This window comes from Mustela lutreola, chromosome 8 (assembly GCF_030435805.1).
Source record: "Mustela lutreola isolate mMusLut2 chromosome 8, mMusLut2.pri, whole genome shotgun sequence".
In the NCBI taxonomy this organism is placed as follows: Eukaryota; Metazoa; Chordata; class Mammalia; order Carnivora; family Mustelidae; genus Mustela; species Mustela lutreola.
The window spans coordinates 67,859,188-67,882,712 of record NC_081297.1 but is presented as its reverse complement, the minus strand read 5'-3'; the positions used below and the strand labels follow the sequence as shown (position 1 = coordinate 67,882,712).

At 36.9% G+C, this 23,525-nt stretch overlaps 1 protein-coding gene across 3 annotated transcripts in view; it reads right to left on the bottom strand.

Annotated features, from left to right (window-relative positions):
- Positions 1-17,973: 17,973 nt before the first annotated feature.
- SLC38A4 (solute carrier family 38 member 4) overlaps positions 17,974-23,525 on the bottom strand; it is a 64,183-nt gene continuing 58,631 nt past the window's right edge. For all 3 annotated transcript variants that reach the window (XM_059185565.1, XM_059185566.1, XM_059185564.1), the window contains exons 15-16: positions 22,391-22,488; positions 17,974-20,938 (exon numbers count right to left, since the gene is read on the bottom strand). In XM_059185565.1, the coding sequence (XP_059041548.1) occupies positions 20,837-20,938; positions 22,391-22,488 (200 nt within the window). In that variant the 3' untranslated portion in view covers positions 17,974-20,836. The remainder of the gene's footprint in view (positions 20,939-22,390; positions 22,489-23,525) is intronic.

The window sequence follows — 23,525 nt, the reverse complement described above, 5'->3', positions numbered from 1 at the left end:
TTATCTGTTTTATCTATATATCCATTTTATTTATATCTGTTTTTATCCATCTGTTTTATCTCCCTAGCTAACTGTGTCATTCTTAAGTGGTTTTTTTTTTTTTTTTTTTTTTTTTTTTAGAATTCTATAAACATATATTTTTATCCCCAGGGGTACAGGTCTGTGAATCACCAGGTTTACACACTTCACAGCACTCACCAAAGCACATACCCTCCCCAATGTCCATAATCCCACCCCCTTCTCCCAAACCCCCTCCCCCCGGCAACCCTCAGTTTGTTTTGTGTTTTTTCTTTTTAGAGTAACCTGAGAAACTCCCTGGTTCTCTGTCTTTGTCTAAACATTTACACCACTAAGCCTGCAATTTTCTTTAAGTTCTGAAGTGTAGTTAAAAGCCTTTAACACTCAGCACTCGTATTTCATACTGTGCTATGGAAGAAGCCCCCACATGCCTAAATCATTTCTTCAACAGGCACTTTCCATGTATGGCTGTAAATGATAGTTTTTGTAGCTCTTTTGCCACTGCTAGTTGTGAATTCTAAGTATTCCATTCTCTCTCTCTTTTTTTTTTTTTTTTTTTAAGGGAGAGAGAGAATCTTTTTTTTAAGATTCTGTCTATTCTTTTGACAAAGAGAGACAGAGATCACAAGTAGGCAGAGAGGGAGGCAGAGAGAGAGGGGGAAGCAGGCTCCCTGCTGGGCAGAGAGCCCAGCTCGATCCCAGGACTCTGAGATCATGACCTGAGCCAAAGGCAGAGGCCCCAACCCACTGAGCCACCCAGGCTCCCCCCCCCCAACCTTGTATTCCATTCTTAAATGGCGAACGGATCCTCACTCCTTTCCCACCCAACCAAGCCAGATAACCAGTCCCCTTCAGTCCCTGTACCTCAGTGAAAGTTCAGTGGTAGATAACAGAATCCATTCAAGCTAGTTAGGGGAGTTAGGGGAATTAGGAGAGATTTAGTTAGGGAATTAGGTGCTTATAAAACTTTGAAAGGTGAAGAAGCAGTCTCTAGGCTGAGCTTCTAGGAATGATTCCCAAAATGTTATCGCAAAACTTGTCTACCAAGTGAGGGAGCTTGTGCCTCTGTCGTGATTAAGAACCTGGGGAAATAGGAACCTGCCTCCACAACTGCTGGTTCTAGAGACCCTCTCACCCCTGACCGCCACCGTGATATGGACAGTAAATGGATCTTCTGTTCCTTACCTCTCAAAAAAGCTAGGGATGGTCTAGGGAGCCAGCTTCTTTTATGTCTGACACAGAAATACTCTTATGATGTTGTTTCCCAGAGGAATAGAGTTGTGCTCTATTTTTCTAGATCCCCTAGAATATGAATCTTCCAAATTCCATGCAGGTGTAACTGCTTAGCCTAAGCTCTGTGAGTGGCTGAACTATAAAGGTATTGGAGAAGTAACCGTTTTTACACTTTTTATCCTCTGTCTCTTGATTCTTCAGAGTGTATCTGTTGCCTGATGACCTCCTCATCCTCTGGAAAGGGATAGCGATGAGTGGGATTATCTGTGGCCTATGACACAAGGACTTAAATACACATGATATACTTTGGATGAGTGCCAGTAACATGGGTAATGTTCAATTCATGCTGTTTTTTGTTTTGTTTTGTTTTTAAGATTTTATTTATCAGAGAGCATGAGCGAGGGAGGGGAGAAGGAGAGGGAGAAGCACACTCCCCGCTGAGCAGGCAGCCCAAGACAGGGCTGGACCCCAGGACCCTGAGATCACGACCTGAGCCAAAGGCAGAGGCTTAACTGACTGAGCCACCCAGGCGCCCCCTTTACTGTTGTTGGCCTGGAATTGCTCAACAAAAGGGAAAAGGCGGACTCCAGGGCAGGGACAATTTGAAGAATCAGGCCAGAGTAGAAATATGCCTTTTTGTATTTTCTTTTTGCCACCGGTGTTGTGCTCTTATGAAAGGTTTTCCCAAAATACCAATACTAGAAGGGGATTCGTTTTCAATGAGCAGCTTTTCACACTGTCTCTCTCATCATTAACTCCCTTCAGCAATTACTTCAGTTTTTTTCCCACCGGACACAACTTCACTTTCAGTCCTCATCTTTGATTCTCGATTCCCTCTAGTTTCCTCTCTTGCTCACCTCCCTCTGTTTCCATTCCTGCCATAAAAATAAGGTTTTTACATTATTAGAAACACTTTGTATTCTTTTTTTAGAGTTTTTGACTTTGCTGTTGTTGAGTTAATATTTGTAAAGCATTTAAAAACAATTCCAGTCACATAGTAAGCGTTGTTTGAAATATTCACTTCAATTTATTGACTAACTTAATTTACTAATTAAGAAATGACCTGCCTTAGGCATACTCCAGGGTCCACCATGTCTTATAGTGGTGTTCTTTCAAAACTTCAGGAACTAATATGCTTTGGCTGTGAACCCAGATGGACCAATTGAAACCAAATTTTGCTCCTGAGAGTAGAACACTGGGAGATGATTCAGTGTTAGTACAGCAAAGATCCTACCCCCCATAAATACTGTTGAAAATAAGCTGGTGCTGAAAGTCAGGTCTAACTGCACGAGGCTAACCTTAAATATGATAAATAAAAACAGCCCAGTTGTAGAAGATGCTCAGTTTCGCAGATCTTCAACACCTGTTCATGCGTACTTGTACTCCTGCCCAACAAGACCAGATACAGGTTTTCCAGAAGAACCCAGGAATAATTGAAAGGGAATTGCACACCTATTCATCACATACACGTTTATGTTTGAGACTATTTTAATTATATCCTGAACTTTTTTAAAAGCTGTTATTTATTTATTTGACAGAGAGGGAAATCATAAGCAGGCAGAGAGGCAGGCAGAGAGAGAGGGGGAAGCAGGCTCCCTGCTGAGAAGAGAGCCTGATGCGGGGCTCGATCCCAAGACCCTGGGATCAATCATGACCTGAGCTGAAAGAGAGGTTTTAACCCACTGAGCCACCCAGGTGCCCCTATCCTGAACTTTTTTAAAGGCCTTGAAGTCCGTAAGAAAACAGGGATACACTGACACAGAATGAACACTTTCAAGTCTGAGAGAATGTACTAGAACCTACATTCAGAGCCTGCATTCTGGAAAGCCCAAATCCAGGAAAACCTTGCTGGTGAGGATGTCATCTAAGATTCATAGGGGGCAGACAGAGGTTGTCAGTGGGAAAACCTGACTCTGGCTCACCTGGGCCCTTAGAGCTCTTAGCAGCGTTGTTTTCCTGTGCTTCAAGCCCAGTTGGGTTTAATAAGCCTGGTTGATGGTCTTTTTTGTCTCCACATGCTTCCTTATGTTTTCCTTAGCTGTGACCAACGGATATGAAGACAGCTTGCAGAGCTCTCCACCTCTGAGATAGTAGTATTATCTCTTAAATCCCTTCAGAGGAACATTTTATGGTCTTGGCCTCTCAGGTGTTGAATGTGAGGAAAAGATCATTTTAAACAAGGGTTGCATTAGACCTCAAATTGGGCACCTTCATTGTTAGATTTACCTCAGGAGTAAATGATGGCAGAATGGGAGGCTCTCAACCAGAATAGCCATTAGCACAGCTTGATTCAAGAACAGAGCCTGGTGTTTGCCAATCATCCCTTCCATGGAAGTACATACGTTGGAATGAAAGTTCTTCAACGATGCTGATGAAACCCCTAGGTGATTTGCAGCCAAGCAAGGATCCAGCTGTTTTCTCCAACTCCAGTGTATAGTAGTGGGTGTAGGCAGTGTGACTAATGACTACCTTATAGGTAGGAGGACTGTATAGCTCCATTTTCCAGACAGTCCTTGTTCACTCATATTGATTGTCCTGCATTCATCCAGTGAATCATCCCATTTAATCTCAATCATATCTAGATTGATCTACTTTCAGGTATATCAATTATCAGGGTAATAAACTTTATGGACAACTTACTTTCAAAAAAGAGGTCAGGAAACAGAGACAGGATAATGCAGCATCTCCTCTTGCCCTCTGGAGTTTCTGGAGTCCTGATGAATTGTTGGGATTCGTGCTAGTTGAATTGGGACATTAATGGAAACTTCAGTGAAAGTGGGGGCCCCTTCTTCCCACTGATCCAAACCCTTCTGACTGCTGTGCCCTCCCTCTGGCCTTCCCTTAAAACCATACAAGTGTCTTGGCGTCCATTAGCTCCTCTTCAGGCTTCCCATTTCCTCTCCATCTCCTAGCTGCTACAACGATTGTTACAGATTGCTTTTAAATTACCTTTGGGACTCTTCACTCAACAATTTCAATATATATTACAGTTGTCCTATAGGAAATTATTTGTCTTAATGATATGCTCTCCTGGTTACTTGTTCATTTCCTCTATTATTGTTTTATTTCTTGTGTCCTATCTCTTTCCCTTTCTTGGATTACATTTTTATTTTTGAGTAATGTTTTCATATTTATTTTTGAGAAATTATGTGGGCAGCAAAATTTCCAGATTGTTTGCATGTTCAAAATTATCTTCATTTTGCCCTCATACTTGAATGCTAATTTGGTTGGAAAAAGTTTCCAGATCTTTTTTCCTCGGAATATTTTGGCTATTCCTTTATGACTGTCCTAGCTTCTCCACTTGCTAGGGAGAAGTCTGGTGCCAGGTTCATACACACATTTTTAAATTGTAACTTTATTTGGAGTGGAAGATTTTCCTTACATGATGGTTATTAAAACCTCTATACAAACTATTTAGAAAATAACCTTTTATTTCAGAAGGGTGTTGCTTACATGGTTTTCTGTCCTCTTATCTTCTCACTATTAATATTTTCTTTATAAATATATTATCCCCTGTAATCAAATCAGATGACTAAATACTACGTGTACTAAGATATCCGAGATAAGAAGACTTGGTTCAAAGGTCTTTTTTTTAATCGTCAGTACACTTATTTTAGTTACAACAAAGAAAATACAGATAGAATTGATGAAGCATTTTTAAATCAACAAAATCCTAGAATATACATCATAATACAGATTCATTGCTCTGAACTTAAAGAAATGTTTGTATGCAGGTCTTTTTTCCCCCCATCCTCCATTTCACCCATCCCTCGACTCATGTCCCCTCTGTAGTCATCGGTTTGTTCACCATAGTTAAGAGTCTGTTTCTTCGTTTGTCTCTTACCCTTTGCTTGTTTGCTTCTCAAATTGCATATATGAGTAAAATCAGATGGTATTTGTCTTTCTCCCACTTATTTCACTTAGCATAATACTCTCTAGCTATACCCATGTTACTGCAAATGGCAAGATTTCATTCTTTTTTATGGCTGAATAACATTCCATTGTATATAAACACCACCTCTTCTTTATCCATTCATCAGTTGATGGGCATTTGGGATGTTTCCGTAGTTTGGCAATTGTAGATAATGCTGCCATAAACATAGGAGTGCGTGTGGCCTTTTTGAACTAGTGTTTTTGTATTCTAGTAAACTAGTAAACTAGTGTTTTTGTAAATACCCAGTAGTGTGAATACTGAACTGTAGGGTAGTTCTATTTTTGTGTTTCTGAGGAATCTCCATGCTGTTGTCCAGAGTGGCTGCCCCAGTTTTCTTCCCCACCAACAGTACAAGAGGGTTCCTTTTCTCTGCATCCTCATCAACACTTGTTGTTTCTTGTGTTTTTTATCTTAGCCATTCTGACAGGTATGAAATGATATCTCATTGTGGTTTTGATTTGCATTTCTCTGATGGATGGTGTTGAACATCTTTTGATATGTCTGGTGCCCATCTGTTGTCCCCTTCTCTGGGGACATGGCTATTCATGTCTTCTGCCAATTTTTTACTTGGATCATCATTTTTTTTGTGTATTGAAATGATTCAGTTCATTATATATTTTGGATACCAACACTTTATCAGATATATCATTTGCAAATACCTTCTCCCACTCAATAGGTTGCCTTTTGGTTTTGTTGTTTCCTTTGCTCTGCAGAAGCTTTCTATTTTGATGTAGTCCCAATAGTTTATTTTTGCTTTTGTTTTGCCTCAGACATATCTAGAAAAATGTCGCTATAGCAGATGTCGGACAGATTATTGCCTGTGCTCTTTTCAAGGATTTTTATGGTTTCAGGTCTCACATTTAGGTCTTTAATCCATTTTAAGCTTATTTTTGTGTATAGTGTAGGAAAGTGTCCAGTTTCATTCTTTTACGTGTGGCTGTCTGGTTTTCCCAACACCATTTATTGAAGAGACTGTCTTTGTTCCATTGTATATTCATTCCTCCTTTGTCAAAGATTAGTTGACCACATAATTGTGGGTTTATTTCTGCATTTTCTGTTCTAGTCCATTGACCTATGTGGTTTTATTTTTATGCCAGTCCCACACTGTTTTAATTACTACCACTTTGTAATAAACTTGAAATCTGGGATTGTGACACATCCAGTTTTGTTTTTCTCTTTCAAGTTTGCTTTGTCTATTTAAGGTCTTTTGTGGTTACCTACAAATTTTAGGATTGTCTGTTCTAGTTCTGTATTGGTATCTTGATAGGGATTGCACTAAATCTATAGATTGCTTTGGGTAATATGGATATTTTAACAATATTTTTTCTTCCATGAGCATGGAATGTCTTTCCATTTCTTTCTGTTGTCTTCAATTTCTTTCATAAATGTCATAGTTTTCAAAAACAGGTCTTTCACTTTTTTGGTTAAATGTATTCCTAGATATTTTATTGTTTTGGATGCATTTGTAAATGGGATAATTTTCTTAACTTCACTTTTTTCTGCTTCATTATTAGTGTATAGAAATGCAACAGATTTCTGTAGCTTCATTTTGTATCCTGTGACCTTACTGAATTCATTGATAAGTTCTAGTAGTTTTTTGGTGGTCTTTTTGGGTCTTCTCTACATAGTATCATGTCATCTGAAAATACAGAGAGTTTTACTACTTCCTTGTCAATTTGGTTGCCTTTTATTTCTTTATTTTTGTTGATTTGCTCTACCTAGGTCTTCCAGTATGATGTTGAATTAAAATGGTGAGAGTGGACAATCTTTTCTTGTTCCTGACCTTAGGGGAAAGGCTCTTAAGTTTTTCTCCATTGAGTAGGATGTTGGCTGTTGGTTTTTCATGTAAAGGCCTTACATGCTGAGGTATGTTCACTCTAGACCTACTTTGCAGAGGATTTTAATCATGAATGGATGTTGTACTTTGTCAAATGCTTTTTCTGCATCTATTGAAATGATCATATGATTTTTGTCCTTTCTCATGGTGATGTGGTTTATTATGTTGATGTTTTTGCAAATATTGAACCATCCTTGCATCCTGGGAATAAATCCTACTTGATCATATGCCCAATTTATAATGAATTTTTAGATTTGGTTTGTTAATATTTTGTTGAAGAGTTTTGCATCTATGTTTTTCAGAGGGATTGGCCTGTAGTTCTCCTTTATTGTAATGTCTTTATCTGGTTTTGGTATTAAGGTGATACTGGCTTCATAGACTGAATTTGGAAGTTTTCCTTCCTCTTGTATTTTTTGGAATAGTTTGAGAAGAATAAGTATTAACTCTTTAAGTGTTTGGCAGAATCTCCTGTGAAGCCATCTGGTCCTGAACTTTTGGTTTCTGGTAGGTTTATTTTTTTATTATTATTTTTATCGCTGATTTAATTTCATTGCTGATAATTAATCTGTTCAAATTTTCTATTCCTGTCTCAGTTTTGGTAGGTTATGTTCAAATCATTTTAAACTCACATTAGCACAATGTGTATAAAAAACTGTTAATACAGATTAATAGAAAAACAATTATAATAGGAAAAAATGGGTAAAGGATATAAACAATCAAATTTGCAATGATGGAACAGTGGTTATAAACACATTTCTAAATATTAATAAAATTCATGTTAATTAAAATGAAATTCTATATTTTATCCATCATGAAGACATTTATCAAAATGACAATATTAAGAAGTTATCAAATTATAAGGAGATGAGTAATGTCTATTCAACTAGTGGGAGAATAAATTGATACCGTTGTTTTGGAGAACTTGACCATTTTTATAAAAGTTGTATGTGCTATTTGGCCCACCTAGGAAAACACCTGCTTATGTATATAGGTAGATATGAATTATGTTCTGCGGGATTTTTGTAATAATGAAAAAATTACAAACAACAAATGACAGTGACTTGAGAAATAGTTAAAATGTGCTCTATTAAACAATGGAGTTGTCATAGTGAAGGCAATAAACTCAATCTACATGAATCAACAAAAATTTCAAAAAATATGCTGATAAAAAGTTATAGAAATAAAGATAGCATATAAACTTATGTTTAAAAATGGTACAAAACAATTTCATATTTTTATCTATGACAAAGTCTACTGGCAAACTCTTAATACCAACCCCCACTAAGAGTGTGAAAGTAGAAGCTTCCAGGCCCTTTGAAGGACTGGCATAGGATCCTTTCAACTACATGCTCTTGGTGATCCTTTCAACTACATGCTCTTGGTTAGAGCAAGTCTGAAGACAAGCCCAGGTTCAAGGGCACTTCATCTCTTAATGGGACAAGTGGCAAGCGTATGGGCAGAGCTGGTGGTTGTGGGATTGATGGCCACCATCTTTGTAAACCGAATACCATTTTCTTTCCCTTATTTCAGGCAATTAACATCCTCTAGCTTTTGGCTCCTTCACCCCCTGATTTGCTCCTATATCAAAGCTTGCTTTTAAGGGAAGATTTTATAGAATTCTTTACTTTAATTGAGAATTTAAAACAGATACACCATTCTAACAGGACATTTATATTTTATATCTCTCTCTGATCGAGGCAAGAAATAATTTATCTCTTAGGGCAAGTTCAGGCATTAATAAGTGGGAGAAGTGTTTTTCAGAGTCTTGCTTTTGAGTCACACTTCATAGTTTTCTAAGTGCTTCACCTCTTCCACCCTTCTAAAAGCTGGCTGGGGATAAAAGGGTAATGTCACCCTGGAGGGACTTAGCTCTCAATTCACAGATGCTGCCCAGAGCTTGTCTTGGAGCCTCTGAAGAGGTGTTCATTGCCTGGAACAGAGGTGTCTTTAACCATATTTTTTCTGGGCCACAGTTAGTTATTGGCCATGTCAGATATCAAATGGAAGGAGGGGGACAAGAAGAAGCTATCCACTGAAAAATACCTGGTGAGGACATTGTAGCTGGATATGATGCAGGGCATGAATGTACCAGTAGTGAGCAAGATGGGCTGAGAATGCCCTTACAGAGCCTCTAGTCTGGTGGGTTGTATAGACAAAGAACCAACAAGTATAGTATGTGTTAAGTATGATAGAGGGAAGGTGCTACAGGAAGACTGCAGAAGGATCTAAAAAGTGGGGTGCTGCTACATTTTCAACAACTAGGTTTACCAATGAAACAAAACTAAACTGTAAGGAAACCCCCTGATTTGCAGTATTTGACAATTTTCCTGGTGTAGATTCCCTATTAATTTCATGCTACCGAAATGATCTCACCAAATGGAGTTATAAAGAGATGCATCCTGTGCAAGCCAGCACAGGCCAACCATGGCATCACCACTGGTTCGAAGCAAGTCGCCAAAATACTGTCATAAAGCTCTGCTAAACAGTACTTCATTTCATAACAGGAATTAAATAGAAAATGAACCATGTGATGAACATACTTCACAGGTAAATTACTTGATGAAACAGCCCATTTTTTTTTCAGTTTCCTGAACAGCAAGATTATTGCCCTCTTAGCAGTAGCAAGACCCTTTTAGTATTAGCTGGCCCTCAGTGGCTGGCCAAGATGTACACCTTTAGGTAAAGAGCTAAATGTAAAAATGGCAACTGGTTTTAGTTCTCCTTAAATTGCCGTGTTTGCGTAAGTTGAAAGAAATGCTGATTACCCATCTGGGAACAGAAGTTTGGGCTGCAGACCAGGCCAGGTTTAGATAATATCTTACCTAGTAAAACTTGGTGGTTTTCCAAAATTTTAAGTTCCAAAGCTGGCAGTGATAAAACAAATATGTCCATCACTTTCTGGAGAACAAATTTTCCTTTCAGAAGAGAATACCAAGGACTGGACCATAAAGAAATCATTCTTGAGTAGCTTGTTCACAAATGACCCTGATAAAATGCTCTATGACCCAGTGTCAACGGAGCCTGAGCCATGAACAGGGAAGAATTGGGTTTCTGTCCTGTTCCTGGAACCTCCCAGGGCTGGTGGAAAAACTTGAGCTTAGGAACTCTTAAACTGAATGTCAAACTAAGTGTAAAGATTGCTTTGTAGGAGCCTTATTGCTGGCGCTACACATTGCCTGAGTCAGGCTGGGGACTTAGAGACCAGGAAGGCCAAGTGCAATGTGGAGGCCATTTTACTATCACCCTGTCATTCCTGGAGCCTCAATTTCCCTTTGGCAAAACAGATAGATACATTTTCTTATGAGTCTTGAAGCTAAGCAATTTGACTAAAATTAACGCTGATTTGGAATAATTCAGTTTGCAGTGAGTTCATGTTTTCTTTGGTCATCTTTTGTAACCCCGCCTTTGGTCTGGCCTGGCCCATCTAAACCATATGCATGCATGCATATGCACACACAGAACTATTCTAGAATTCAAGTGTCACACAGTGATGGAAACCATAACATTTTGTACTATTATGAACAGAAACTTTTAAGAAAAAAAAAAAAAGGAATCCATATGCTATACACCAAAGTATGTGAATAAGGTTGTTTTATTTGTTTTTTACAAAAAATATATTTTATTAAATTTAAGAGTGCCTACATTTTTAAGATGCACCATTGTATCATGTATGACTAGAAGAGGAAAACTGCCAATTGAGACCCAATGTTTTTTTAAATTTTCATCAGTCTTGCCAAAAGTTTTACAATTTGGAGTTTTCCAAGGAACTAGCTTTTTGTTTCCCTGATTTTTCTCTATTGTTTTCCTGTTTCCGGCTTCACTGATACATGCTCTTACCTTTACTAACTTCTTTCTGCTCCCTTTTGCTTTATTTTGCCTTTTTCTACTTTTTTACTGTAGGAACTTAAATTATTGATTTGAGACCTTTCTTCATTTCCTTTTTTTTTTAAATTTATTTTCAGCGTAACAGTATTCATTGTTTTTGCACCACACCCAGTGCTCTATGCAATCCGTGCCCTCTCTAATACCCACCACCTGGTTCCCCCAACCTCCCACCCCCGCCCCTTTAAAACTAATGTAATTTTCGAGGGCTACAAATTTCTCTCAGTACCACTTTAGACACACATTATATTCTGATGTGTTATTTTTTCATTTTTATTCAATTCTACATACTCCATTTTCCTTTAATGCTTTTGCTTTGACCCACAGATTGTGTAGAAGTGTATTCTTCAATTTCCATACCTTTCTGCTATTGGTTTCTAGTTGATTCCATTATGGTCAACAAACATCTTCCCTATGATTTCAATTATCTCTAACTGAGGATCATGCCACCCAAGACATGATCTATCTTGGTAAGTGTTCCCTGCATGCTTGAAAAACAAAACAAAACAAAACAAAACAAAAACAAAACAAAACAAAACAAAAACTCTACTGTGTTCTTCCAGGTGGAACATTCTATATATTTCAGTTAGAACCTTTTGGTTGAGTGTATTGCTCAAATGTTCTGTATCTTTGCTGATTTTCTAATAGTTCTATCAGGTTCTGAGAGATGGGTGTAGAAGTCTGCAACTGTAATTATTGATTCATCTTTCTCCGCTTGATTTTTCCTTCAAAAGATAAAAGGCATGGAGAAGGTAATGTCTTTTGAGGCTCTGCTATTCTGTGTGTGTGCAAATTTAGAATTAGTATGTTTTCCTGCTGGATCACCCCTGTCAGGTACCTAATAAAAGGATCAAAGAACACCTTAATGTCTCCAATATTTTCTTTTCTCTGAAGTCTACTTTATCCAATGCGAATATAGCTATGCCCACTTTTCAATTTTTTTTTTTTTGCATGTATATCTTTTATACCCTTTTACTTCTAACCTACCTGTGTCAATGAATTTGAAGTGAGTTTCTTATTCAGTATACAGTTAGGTCATGATTTTTATTTATTCTTTTAATTTTTTTATTGGTATACTTATACCATTTACATTTGATGTAATTATTGATGTTATTGCTTAAGTCTGCCATTTTATGATTGCTTCTTTGTTTTTTCTTGTTCTCATTCCTCTGTTTCTCTTGACTTCCAGTGGGTTAAAATTTTTCGAGAAATTCACCTTTAGTTATGGTGTTTCTCAGTGTATCTCTTTGTATAGTTTTTGTAGCAGTTGCTCTGGGTATTGTAAGATACAAATATGACTTACATAGTCTACTGGTATCAGCATTTTACCACCCAGAGAAAACTGGGAAAACCTCAGTTCTAGAAGTCCCTTTTACCTTCTTCACTTAAAAAAAAATCATTGCCTTGAATATTAGGTGATGATAATTTCTGTTTCAATCAGAAAATGTTATTTATGAAGTTCAGGAAGAAAAAGGTTGTCTATTGTGTGTACCCATATTTCTGGACTTTCCTTTGTTCTCTCCTGATTTTCTAACAGTTGAATCTTTTTGTTTGTTTTTTTTTTTTCTTTATCATTTTCTGTTTGAAGAATGTTCTTTAGAGCATCTTTACAGGTAGGCCTGCAACCATTCACTTAGTTTTCCTTTCTCTGAGAATGTTATTTCCCCTTTATTCCTGAAAGATAGTTTTGCCAGATATAGAGTTTACTGTTGGAACTTTTCTTCCAGCACTTGAAAAATGTTGTGCTGGTTCTTTGTGATCTCCATGTGTTTTGGTAAGCAAAGCTTAGACATCCAAATGAGTGTTCCGTATAGGTAATGTGTTTCTCACAGGATGCTTTCAAGATTTTTTATCTTGTTCTCAGAAATTTTGATGATTATTTGGGCAGATTTCTTTATGTTTTTTGTTTTTGAGAACTCACTGAGTTTTTTAAGTGTGTAGCTTGGTATCTCTCACCAAATTTTGAAGTTCTCTGCCATTATTTCTTTAAATTGTCTTTTAGCTTTAATCCATCTCTTTTCCTTCTGAGACTCTCATAATACAAATGTTGACTTTGTTTTTGTCACACAGGTGCATAGCCCAGTTCTGTTCTATTCTTTTCTTTTTTTGTCCCCCCTAATTTCTTTCCTTTTTTTTTTTTTTTTGGTTCAAATTAGATGAATTCTATTGATACTTACTCAGGTATGCTGATTCTAATTCTCCATCTCCATTCTACTGAGCACATCCAATGAGTTTTTCTTTAAATTTCTGTTATTATATTTTTCAGTTTATAATTTCCAGTTGTTTCTCTTCTTATAAACTTCTGTTGCTTTGCTGGGATGTTCTATTTTTTTCATATGGTTCAACAGAATTTATAATCTATAATCAATAATTGATTATTGAAGCATTTTTAGGATGGCTCCTTTAAAATTCTTGCTAGGTAATCTGAACATCTGATTCATCCCAGTGTTCATATCAGGTGATTATCTTATTCAAATTGTCATTTTCTTTGTTTTTGGTATGGTGGGTGTGTTTCAAGTGCATATCAGACATTCCATTAAAATATCTCATTGTAGCAAGCAGTCACTCTGTTTAGATTTGGCACACAGGTCTTGGACTACTTTGGGGTTGTAGTACTCATCAGCTTAATCTTAAGGATCTTTGTTGTTTTCCTTGGTTTTTATGATTTTTCTGGGGCTTGCACTGATCCCTGCTCAAGCTGCCTGTAAGATTTATTTATTCTTTTAAGTTTTAATCTTTATATATTTTTCTTTATAATAATTTATTCTTTAAAGTTACTAAGTGTGTGGTAATTTGTTATAGCAGCAAAAGGAATCTAATACAGAGTAAGTGGGAGGTGTATGCATGTATGTGTCTGTATGTGTGGAGTGGGAAGTCATAGGAGAAATTGTGTTTTGTGTGTGCTGCTCTCTTTCTCTGTCTTTTTGTCTTACAACTTCAGTGTGTCCTTTGGGATTCAACTTAATGGGCATCTGCTGCCAGAAATCTGACTACTCTCTTTCCCCAAACTTGATTTGGGCATTCATTCTCCTTAGAGGTTCCATAGAATCCCGGGTATATGGCAGGCTATTTACCATTTTATATTATAAATATTTGTATACATGTGCCCCCTCTCTATACTGTAAGCTCCTTAAAGACAAGGACTACTCTGTATTCTCATGCCTAGGATGGTATTTGATGCATGGTTTTCACTGCATGCTTGTCCTTTAAATTATTCAGCCTGAGTGGCAGGGAGGAGTATTCCCCAGAAGCAACTGACCTAATCTAACTCACTTCTAAGACCAAGCTGCAGAAATCATTGCTGCAAGGTATGCTTCTTCTTTTTTTTCAAAAGTTGTTTATATTTATTTAATGCTAAGAACACAGATATTCGAAAAAAGAGACAGACGATAAGAAAATTTCTTCTCAACAGGATTTTGATCATTAAAAACTAGTTGTTAAAATCTCTAAAACTGAAGATGACACATATCTCGAAAAACACAAAATGTATTTTTCTCTCTTACCTGAATTAGCCTGAGACCCCCTAAATGCTCTCTGTAAGAGATACCAATACTCAAGTCATGCAAAGAAACTGCACCCACAGTGTTTCAACCTTAAAAGCAATACCTGGTTTATATATGACGAAAATAAGATAAAGGCATGTAGAATAATGAGATCTCTGATGATCCCTGACTTATGACTATCAAGCATTTGTACTAGAGTTACAACTATGCAATAAGGGCTTTCTGAATTCCAATGATTTCAAGCTAAATCATCTTAGGAATTGTATCACACAGAAATTATACCAAGAGAAATGAAGAAAAAACCCTGAAGCTCAGTAAAATTAAGTGGCTTCCCCAAACCATGTATCTGACATCCTGGTCTATTGGCTATGCTACACCATTCTTTTTTAAGTCCTTTGCATGCCCCATCTCTGGAGATGTGCTGCCCCATCCTTTCAATGTCTGCTCTAGTCATTAATGACTGTTTCCTAATTGTGAATTGTACTCTCATCCAATTCTGCCTTTAGACTCAGCTGAAAATCTAAAAATGGGTAGAAATTGGCAGCATATCTTAGTTTTTCCAGAAAATATAAATTGAGAGAAAAAGGTCTACTTTTTTTATAGTTAAAAAAGGAATATATAATCTCTGTAGAAAATTTAGAAAATAACAGAAATATTGGAGGATGAAGATTGACATCACAATCTTACTACCTATGACATTTATTTTTATCATTGTTTATTTTCTTTTTTCCCGTTTCTATTTTTCTATTCCATGCATTTTTAATATGTAAAACTGGTATAATAAAGCATTTATTCTTTTTTTCCACTTTAATATTACGCCATAATTTTTCATTTTATTGGTGATTGTTCAAAAACTTTTTTTTTAAAGATTTTTATTTATTTGTCAGAGAGAGCACAAAAGCAGGGGAAGCAGCAGGCAGAGGGAGAAGCAGTCTCCCCGCTGAGCTGGGAGCCTGATAGGGGCCTCGATCCCAGGACCCCAGGATCATGACCTGAGCTGAAGGCAGACGCACAACACACTGAGCCACACAGACATTCCCCATTCAAAAACATTTTTAATGACTAGGCCTATTTCAGCCTATGAAGGTCCTAGAATTTATTCAATCATTCCAGTTTTGGACTTTTGGAATGCTTCAAAAATGTACCTCATTATATGGTGATAGAATACTTCAGTAGACAGAAGTGAATTCACTTATCTGATTTCTTCCTAAGAACAGATTCTTAGAAAAGTTAGTGGATCAAAAGCCATGAACATTGTATTTCCTACTTTCCTGTTGCTACAACAAATTGTTATCAATTTAGCAGCTTAAAACAGCACTCCCTCATGACTCCACAGATCTGGAGGTCAGAAGTCTGGAGTCAGAAGTCTAAGTACTCTCCTTAAGGTGTCTCGAGCTTTAGATCGAAGTGTTGGTGCCCTGGGCTCCTAGCAGGAGGCCCAGGAAGAGAACCATTTTCTTGGCTCATTAAAGTTGTTGGCAAAACTCCTTTCCTTCTGTTTCCACGTGGTCTCTTCTGTCTTTAAGCCAGCATTGGCAGTTTGAGTCCCTCTAATGCTTTGACTCCTTCTGACTTCAGGTGAAGAACGTTCTCTGATTTTAAGGGCTCATTTGATTAGATCTTGGGGTGGGGGGCAGTTCCACCTAATACAAACATCCTTCGGGATCTTTAAGTGTTGCCAGCTTTCCGGGGAAGCTGAGCCAAGATTTCTGCCACCAGTGCTGAATAAGTGTTCAGCTCCACACACTCACCAGCACAACGGATTAACTTTTCTTCTTTTAGTAATACATCAGACAAAACAATTGTACTTGTGTTTCTACTTGCATGTCTTTGACACCTAGTGAGATCAAACAATTTATTTATTTTTCTTCAGTGATTTCCTATCCATTGACCATCTTCTATTAGATTCTTAGTAGTTCCCTTATTGGTTTTTACCTCTTCATACATTAAGGATATCTTGGTCTGTATTTTATAGGAGGTGATGTTTTGTTAATTGCTCTTTAATGCACTGCTATATAATCCCATCGTTGGCCTTATTTCCTTTACTGTGTCTTACTTCCTCAGGCAGCTGTCATGTCATTCTTCCTAAAATGCTGTTGCTTATGTGTTGCCTTTCTTATTGCATTTCTCCACTTTGCTGTGTGGTATGAAGAAAAGCTCTAAACTGACTTTTTTTTTTTTTTTTTCCCCAATCAGTTTCTTCAATACGGTTTATTGAATAATTAGTACCCAATATTTTCTTGGGAAAAGATGGTCACAAGAGTACATGCAAATCTGCTTCACACATGGATGAAAACAGAGTAAAAAGCAAATGATACAACTTCCAAGCTGGTGAATTAGAGCCACATGAAGAGATTTCTTCCGTTTCATCTGTGTGTGCCTGTAACAAGAGCTGAGGAAACTAATGATGTTGATTACAAGTGGCCACAAAGGATTTTTGAGGTCCTGGGCCTATCTAAGTGGTAGTGGGTCTCCTAACCAAGAGACAGAGTGACTTAGCAAAAGTTATTTTTAGACAATTACCTGTAACATATAAAATAAGAACTCTATTTGCATATATTCAATAAAGCTCACTACCAGGCAAGGAAACCTACTACCTACTCCCCACCCCAAGAAAGAGAAAAAGAAGACTTATTCTCTGCATTTGAAAATCTAAACATTAATAATAACACGATCCTAATTAATTTTATCTTAGTAAGACAGAAATTGCAGAGCTGCAGGCTACAAAGACACAGCCCCAGAAAGACAGAATTAAGACACCTTTTGGCAAATGAATAGGCATGTCATAGACTGAGAAAATATATTTGCCATCTCACAAAGGATGTGTGTCCAGAATATATAAAGAACTGACAGATCCACAATAAAAAGACAAACAACCTCTTAATTCTTAAAATGGGTGAAAGATTGGAACAGACTCTTCACAAAAGGAAACCTGAATGGCCATGAAACACATGGAAAATTTCCAACACTAGTCACCAGGGAAACAGAAATGAAAATCACAAAAAAGGAACCATTTCCCACCCACTGTAAAGGCTATGAAGTACAATGCCTGGTGTTGGCAAAGCTGTGAAACACCTGGAGCCCATATATCTTCTTGGTGAAAATGAAAATGGTAGAAAGGCTTTGGAGAACTATTTGGAACTTTCTTAGAAAGTCAAGCACACAACTTAGTTGGTTTCGACCCAATCCTCTCATGTTGCTTTCCTTCTTCCATGTCTTCCATGTCTTTATTTGACTACTTTCATATTTCTTCTATTCTTTTTCCATCACAAATGAATTCTCTCTAATTAAACATAAAGAGCCACATTTTCCCACACCCATGCTACAGGTAGGTATGTGATGACCTAAATGAAAGTGATTGAGGATTAGTTGTGTATTTTGCCAGAAGAAGATGGTGACTATTTTTCTTCGACAGCTATAAAGGTTAGTTACATGTCAAGAGTACAATGAAAATGGAACATATGCCAGTAGACAAAAGACCATATGTCTTAAGTCTTTTTAAAGACTTAAAATGATTTTCATATACAAATAATTTAAAGCCTTCAACAACAGAAAATCAAATCATGGTCATTTGAAAAGTTCATTTATTATACCAATATACACTTTCTGTAATAAAAAAAAATGCCTCCCAATACATTGAACCATCTTATAAATGAAATAAGAAAATAGAATTTTCATCTGTTCATAAATGGGGTTAAATTATCCAGTACAATATAGCATATGTAAGTCTGCCCTGCAGTCTGTGTAAGTTCTAATCTTGAAAATGGCCATGAGAAGAAAAATGGTACTTCATTATTTGGCACTCTAGTATTGCTCTTGAATATCTGTGTAATTGCAGAGGTTGATATTTTCAAGTTAGTCATATAAAAGGTGTAAAGCATTCAAAATATATATAGATTTTATACTTTCCCAATTTTTTTGAATTAATCTTTGATATTTACATTTAAATACAATCAGATTAAAACTTCTTTTTTTTAACACTCAGAAGGTATCTTTTCCCACTTTCCATTTTGATACACTCTTTAGGTGAACATAAATGGAAACCAATCTTAAAGATTCTATTTGGCAAGTATTCTCCAATAATAATGACATAAAAATTATGATAGTTTTTAGTAATGTTCAATTTCCATAACAAAGTGCACCATTTGACAGTATTATGCCTCTAGAAATGATACATAAAACAAATGTGTATTTTCTTAAGGCACATTCCAAAGCAACTATTGAAATATGATTTAATATTATACTGCTATGATACTTGTATTTCATACTTGGCTTTACTAAAATACAAAAATATACAATAAATGTTCTTGCTACTGACTTGGGGGGAAAAAAGGGTGGCAAACTCCAGAAATTCTAGGCAGTGAGTGTTAGTTTTTAAATCCATTTCATGTAAGTGTGTTGCAGAAGTGAGCAAGAATAATAGTTTGCATTTCTCTGTAGTGTTAGCACTCCTATTTTTATGGAGAGCCATTTAACATTGTGTTAAATGACAAATGAATGTCAGCAGACTCCTGTGCAAGCCAAAATGAACTAAATCCTATTTTAGACATGCTCAGTTAAAAGAACAACCTTAGCACTGATAATTACTTGCAAACAAGGAACTTATTTTCTTGTGAATGATTGTGTTATTATTGTAAACATTGGCGAGCATTCCTGAACTATGTATAACTTAGGTTTCAAATTTAAAATCCCCAATAGACAGATACGTACAAATGGATTTTTTGAGCCCATCAACTTAATTCCCTGCCCTTACCCTCAATAGTATAAACATTTTGACTGTGAAGAGAGAAAACTACACATGTAAAAAATAAAAATCAAATGTACCATACATTAAAATTCTGATGACTACAGAATAAGATTATATACATAAACATATAGCAATCACAGTTTCCTGCACTGAATGTTTATCAAATAAAAATGTATCAAACAATACTGGGTAATGTAGGTCCACATGAATCGTGGTCTATCTAAAACTTCTGGATGACAATGGAAGACGAGAGGGAGAGCATTGTTCAATGACAAGCATGACAAGAGTACTAGGAATAGTATTGAAAAACAAATGCTTCCAGATCAGGCAGTTTAGCAATAAGAATTATTTTTGTTGTTGCTCTATCATTTAAATAAAGCCCCTCTCTCTGTTTAATTAGATGTTTTAACATTTATAAAAAAAAAAATATCAAACGAAGAAGGCACTCATTCAATGTCACAAACAGAATGGGCAAAACATTCCTTTACTGTTGATAATAAGGTGTTCTAGCCTGGTGTCTCATCATTCATGTATATACCTTACTGGGACAGGTCCTAAGACATGCAGGCATATCTCAGACATTGCAGGTTTGGTTCCAGACCACCGCAAATATTACAAGAAAGCAAGTCAAATGGATTTTTTTTTTTTTTTTTTTTTGGTTTCCCAGTACCTACAAAAGTTATGTTTACATTATAGTCTATGAAGTGTGCACACCTATTCTGTCTAAAAAAAAGCACATACCTTAATTAAAATATTTTATTGCTAAAAAATGCTAACCATATCTGAGCTTTCAGCAAGTCTTAATCACTGATCACAGATCACCATCACAAACATAATAATGAAAAAGTTTGAAATACTGTGAGAATTACCAAAATGTGACACAGAGACACACAGGGAGCAGATGCCGTTGGGAAAATGATGCTCCATGCAAGGTTGCTGCAAACCAATTTGTTAAAAAAAAAAAAAAAAAGAACAACAATCCTCCCCAAAAAACAAACAACCCCCCCCAAACCCTCAGTATCTGAACACAATAAAGTCAAGCAGAATAAAACAAGGTATGTCTGTGTTTAGTAAGATGTTTTAACATTTACCAAAAATCTATTGGATGAAGAAGTTACGAATTCAATGTCACGAACAAAATGGGCAAGATATTCCTTACTGTTGAGAGTAACGTGTTGTAGCCTGCTGTCTGATCATTCATGTACTTTACAGGGACAGTTCTAAGACCTGCCTTCTGCCTCTGTTATTCAGTAAACCCAGAATATTGGGTATTGGATTGCAGAAAGGCATTAAACAGTTAGATAGCTTTGCCTCCTGGGCATTTTTGTTTGATGTTCCAAAAATACAAGTATTTGGTAATTGGGGGGGGGGAGGGTATTATCTGAGGACCATTACCTGCAGCTACCCTTACTCTGCTTGCATAACAGCAAAAATACATCCTCTTACACTGCTCTAGGAGAACATGGGTAGCAACATGCACCACAGGTTTTAAACACATAAACAGCCATTCTTGACAAAAACGATGTTTTTTCTCTTCCTCAGGTGCCTGGTGATGTTACTCTAGACATCTTTGGAATCTTCCTGTTATTTCCTGTGAATAACATTCCAATCAACAGAACTCAATGTCTTTTGCAGCATAATTTGCAGCCATTTCCAATGGAAAAAGTATTTTTTTCCTTGGGTTAGTGATGCTTGGAATTTGGGGGATTGTAAATCCAGTCAATTATAATGAGTGCCATGCTTCCAATCATGAAGATGATTCCAAGCACAAGGAAAATTAAAGCCTGTCGATCAGAGAGAACTGGTTAGGACACACAGAAACCATCTTTAGCACAGCTTGCTCTTTGTATGTTGTTTATAACTAAGGCATATTGCATATTGATTTGTCTCATCCTTATAGCTCAGTTGGCTGTGCCTAACGGCTCAGTGAGTTTAGAACCTGAGTTGGGGAAAGAGGGTGAGCTTTAACCCAAATCCTCAAAACAGAGAAATGGTTGACTTGGTACATCGAAATGATAGAATAGCCTGTAATCATTAAAAATCAAGTGACAGAAAAAGATTTAATGACATTGGGGGTGCTCACAATACTTTAGGTGAAAAAGGGCAGGTCCTAGATGGGTGTATCATAGTATATAGGATAGGATTAAATTTTATAAAACAAACAAATAAGAACAAAACCCTAAAACCCTAAAAAAATTTGAAAACAAATTTCATATTCCTTTAAAAAAAAAAAGGCAAAGTATGTGTGGGCACACACATACACACACACACGCTTGAAGAGGTCTTCTATATTACCATTTAAATCAATGTCTTTATTTTATATATAAGGAAGCAACAGTTAAAAATTTTTTTTCACTAGAAAGGATATAGGAGACTCTTTCACTCGTTCTTACATCTGGTTAAACTCAGAATGGGTCACAAACAGGACAAGTAATCTGCCAAGTTCACACTGCCCTAAAAGTCCAAGGAAGATGGACTAAAGAGGGTAGGAATTCAGGGGTGAGCTGATGAGAGGAGTTTTTGATGCCAGACTGTCGTGAAGTCCCTGAACAGTCCTGAGGGTTGAATGGCTCTTGGGCAAAATTCAGCGTAACTCACTAAGGGGCATTGGTTTTAAGCCTTATGTGGAAGACTTCATTAAATAGTCATTGATAATATTTAATTACTGGAAAAACAATTCTTTCTGGCATATGTTTCTATACCATCATTTTAGGAAAGAAATATGCTCTAGTTTAAAAAAATTATATCTTCTATCTTAAGAGGTTAACTGGAAAAGGAATGATTCTGTTCTGGATCTCTGTCTACACCAAGGTACTATGGAGGGGGAAACAAAGCAACATCTTTTCTTTTGGCCTCACAAACCTAACAGATATGACTGAAATGTTTAAATTATTTTCTAACACCGCCAGGGAGCCCATTTTCTTCCCACATAATTTCCCATAGATAGTGCTGCAGTCTTGGTGGTGGCATTGGTACACATGCATGTCTGTGGGAAAACCCCATGAGTGTTCAACAGGTAGGAAGGACTCAGCACAAGATACTTAATATGAAGGGAAAAGATCTGGAAGCATCTCAGTACCAGAAATTCACCCCCCCCCCCACCCCGTTCTCTCCACTAGAGTTCCAGCCCATCTGATTTTTGGTTTTCCTTCATCCGTTTTTTGGAATTGTGTCTTTTCTGCTCTAAGTAGTGGAAGAGCAACTTAAAAATGGGGGAAATTGAAAGCCTTACTTACCCCAACCTTTTGCGGTGACCTAAGGGGTTCTTTCTTGACAAGTTTAAGATAAAACACTGCTGGAAGGATGAAGATCAGCATAGTGGCAGAAGAAGCTCCTGGGGATAGAGGCACAGGACAGGTCAATGTCTTAATTGCCAAGGCAGAGACCCAAGGTCATGCACTTCAAAGAAACCAGCTCTAACCCCACCCTAATCTTAGCATTAAAGGTACCATCAACTTGTCTTGGTTGCTTATTCAAAGATCTGTTTATCAAGAAAATTTTAAATATACCTCACCTCACAGTTGCATCCTAAGTGCACATAATATACAATTGACAATAAAAGGCTGCCCGTTAAAATTCAAAGGAAATTGATAATGCAAACACATACTAAGAAAGCTGAGCTCATCATATACCCTTCCTATCCACTTCTAACTCTTCAAGTTGTTTACCTAATTTTTAAAAAATCTTATATTGTCTTTAAAATTTGAATCATCCCTCGAATCAGGAGATGAAAACTAAATTAATAGGCTGCCCAGTTAAGAGAATATGCTTTGAAAGGCCAGCTTCCTCTACTTTCGGAGACCATTGGCAATGCTCAGCTGATGCTCGCAGAGCTGAAAAAGCATCCTGTAGGTAAAATCTATCTTCCTTACTGTCTGATGCAGCTTTAAGACCTAAATCCAAAGCCTGGATCTCCTGCAAGTCACAGGTATTCCCCAATTTTGAAAGTTCACGTTACGCCCCTTTGGTTTTCAGGAAGACCTACATTAGTACCCATTTTTGCTAATGGAAAGAAACCTGAAGAGGATTTTTGGCTTTCTGAAAAAAAGGCAAAAAATGAAAATAGCATTCAGACTTTGTTGTGCAGCAAGCATGAAGAGAGGCAGTGTACCCTGAGCAGTGAGAGTGGCATCACCAGGTTCCTTCCCTGGGAGCTACCCTCCATCTCGACATTAAGCTGCCTTAGCTTTTGAACTATGTCTGAATATCTGTGTTTTCTCTCAATTTATTTTCTGCATTTGCTACCAATAGGTCTCTTCCGGTATCAGAAAAGCCCAAGAAGGTGATTTTGGGGGTGGAAGGGTGGTCTGGGATGCTCAAAAACTTTTCCATATAAACGAATAGTAATTGCTTCTTTGCTTTACACCTTTT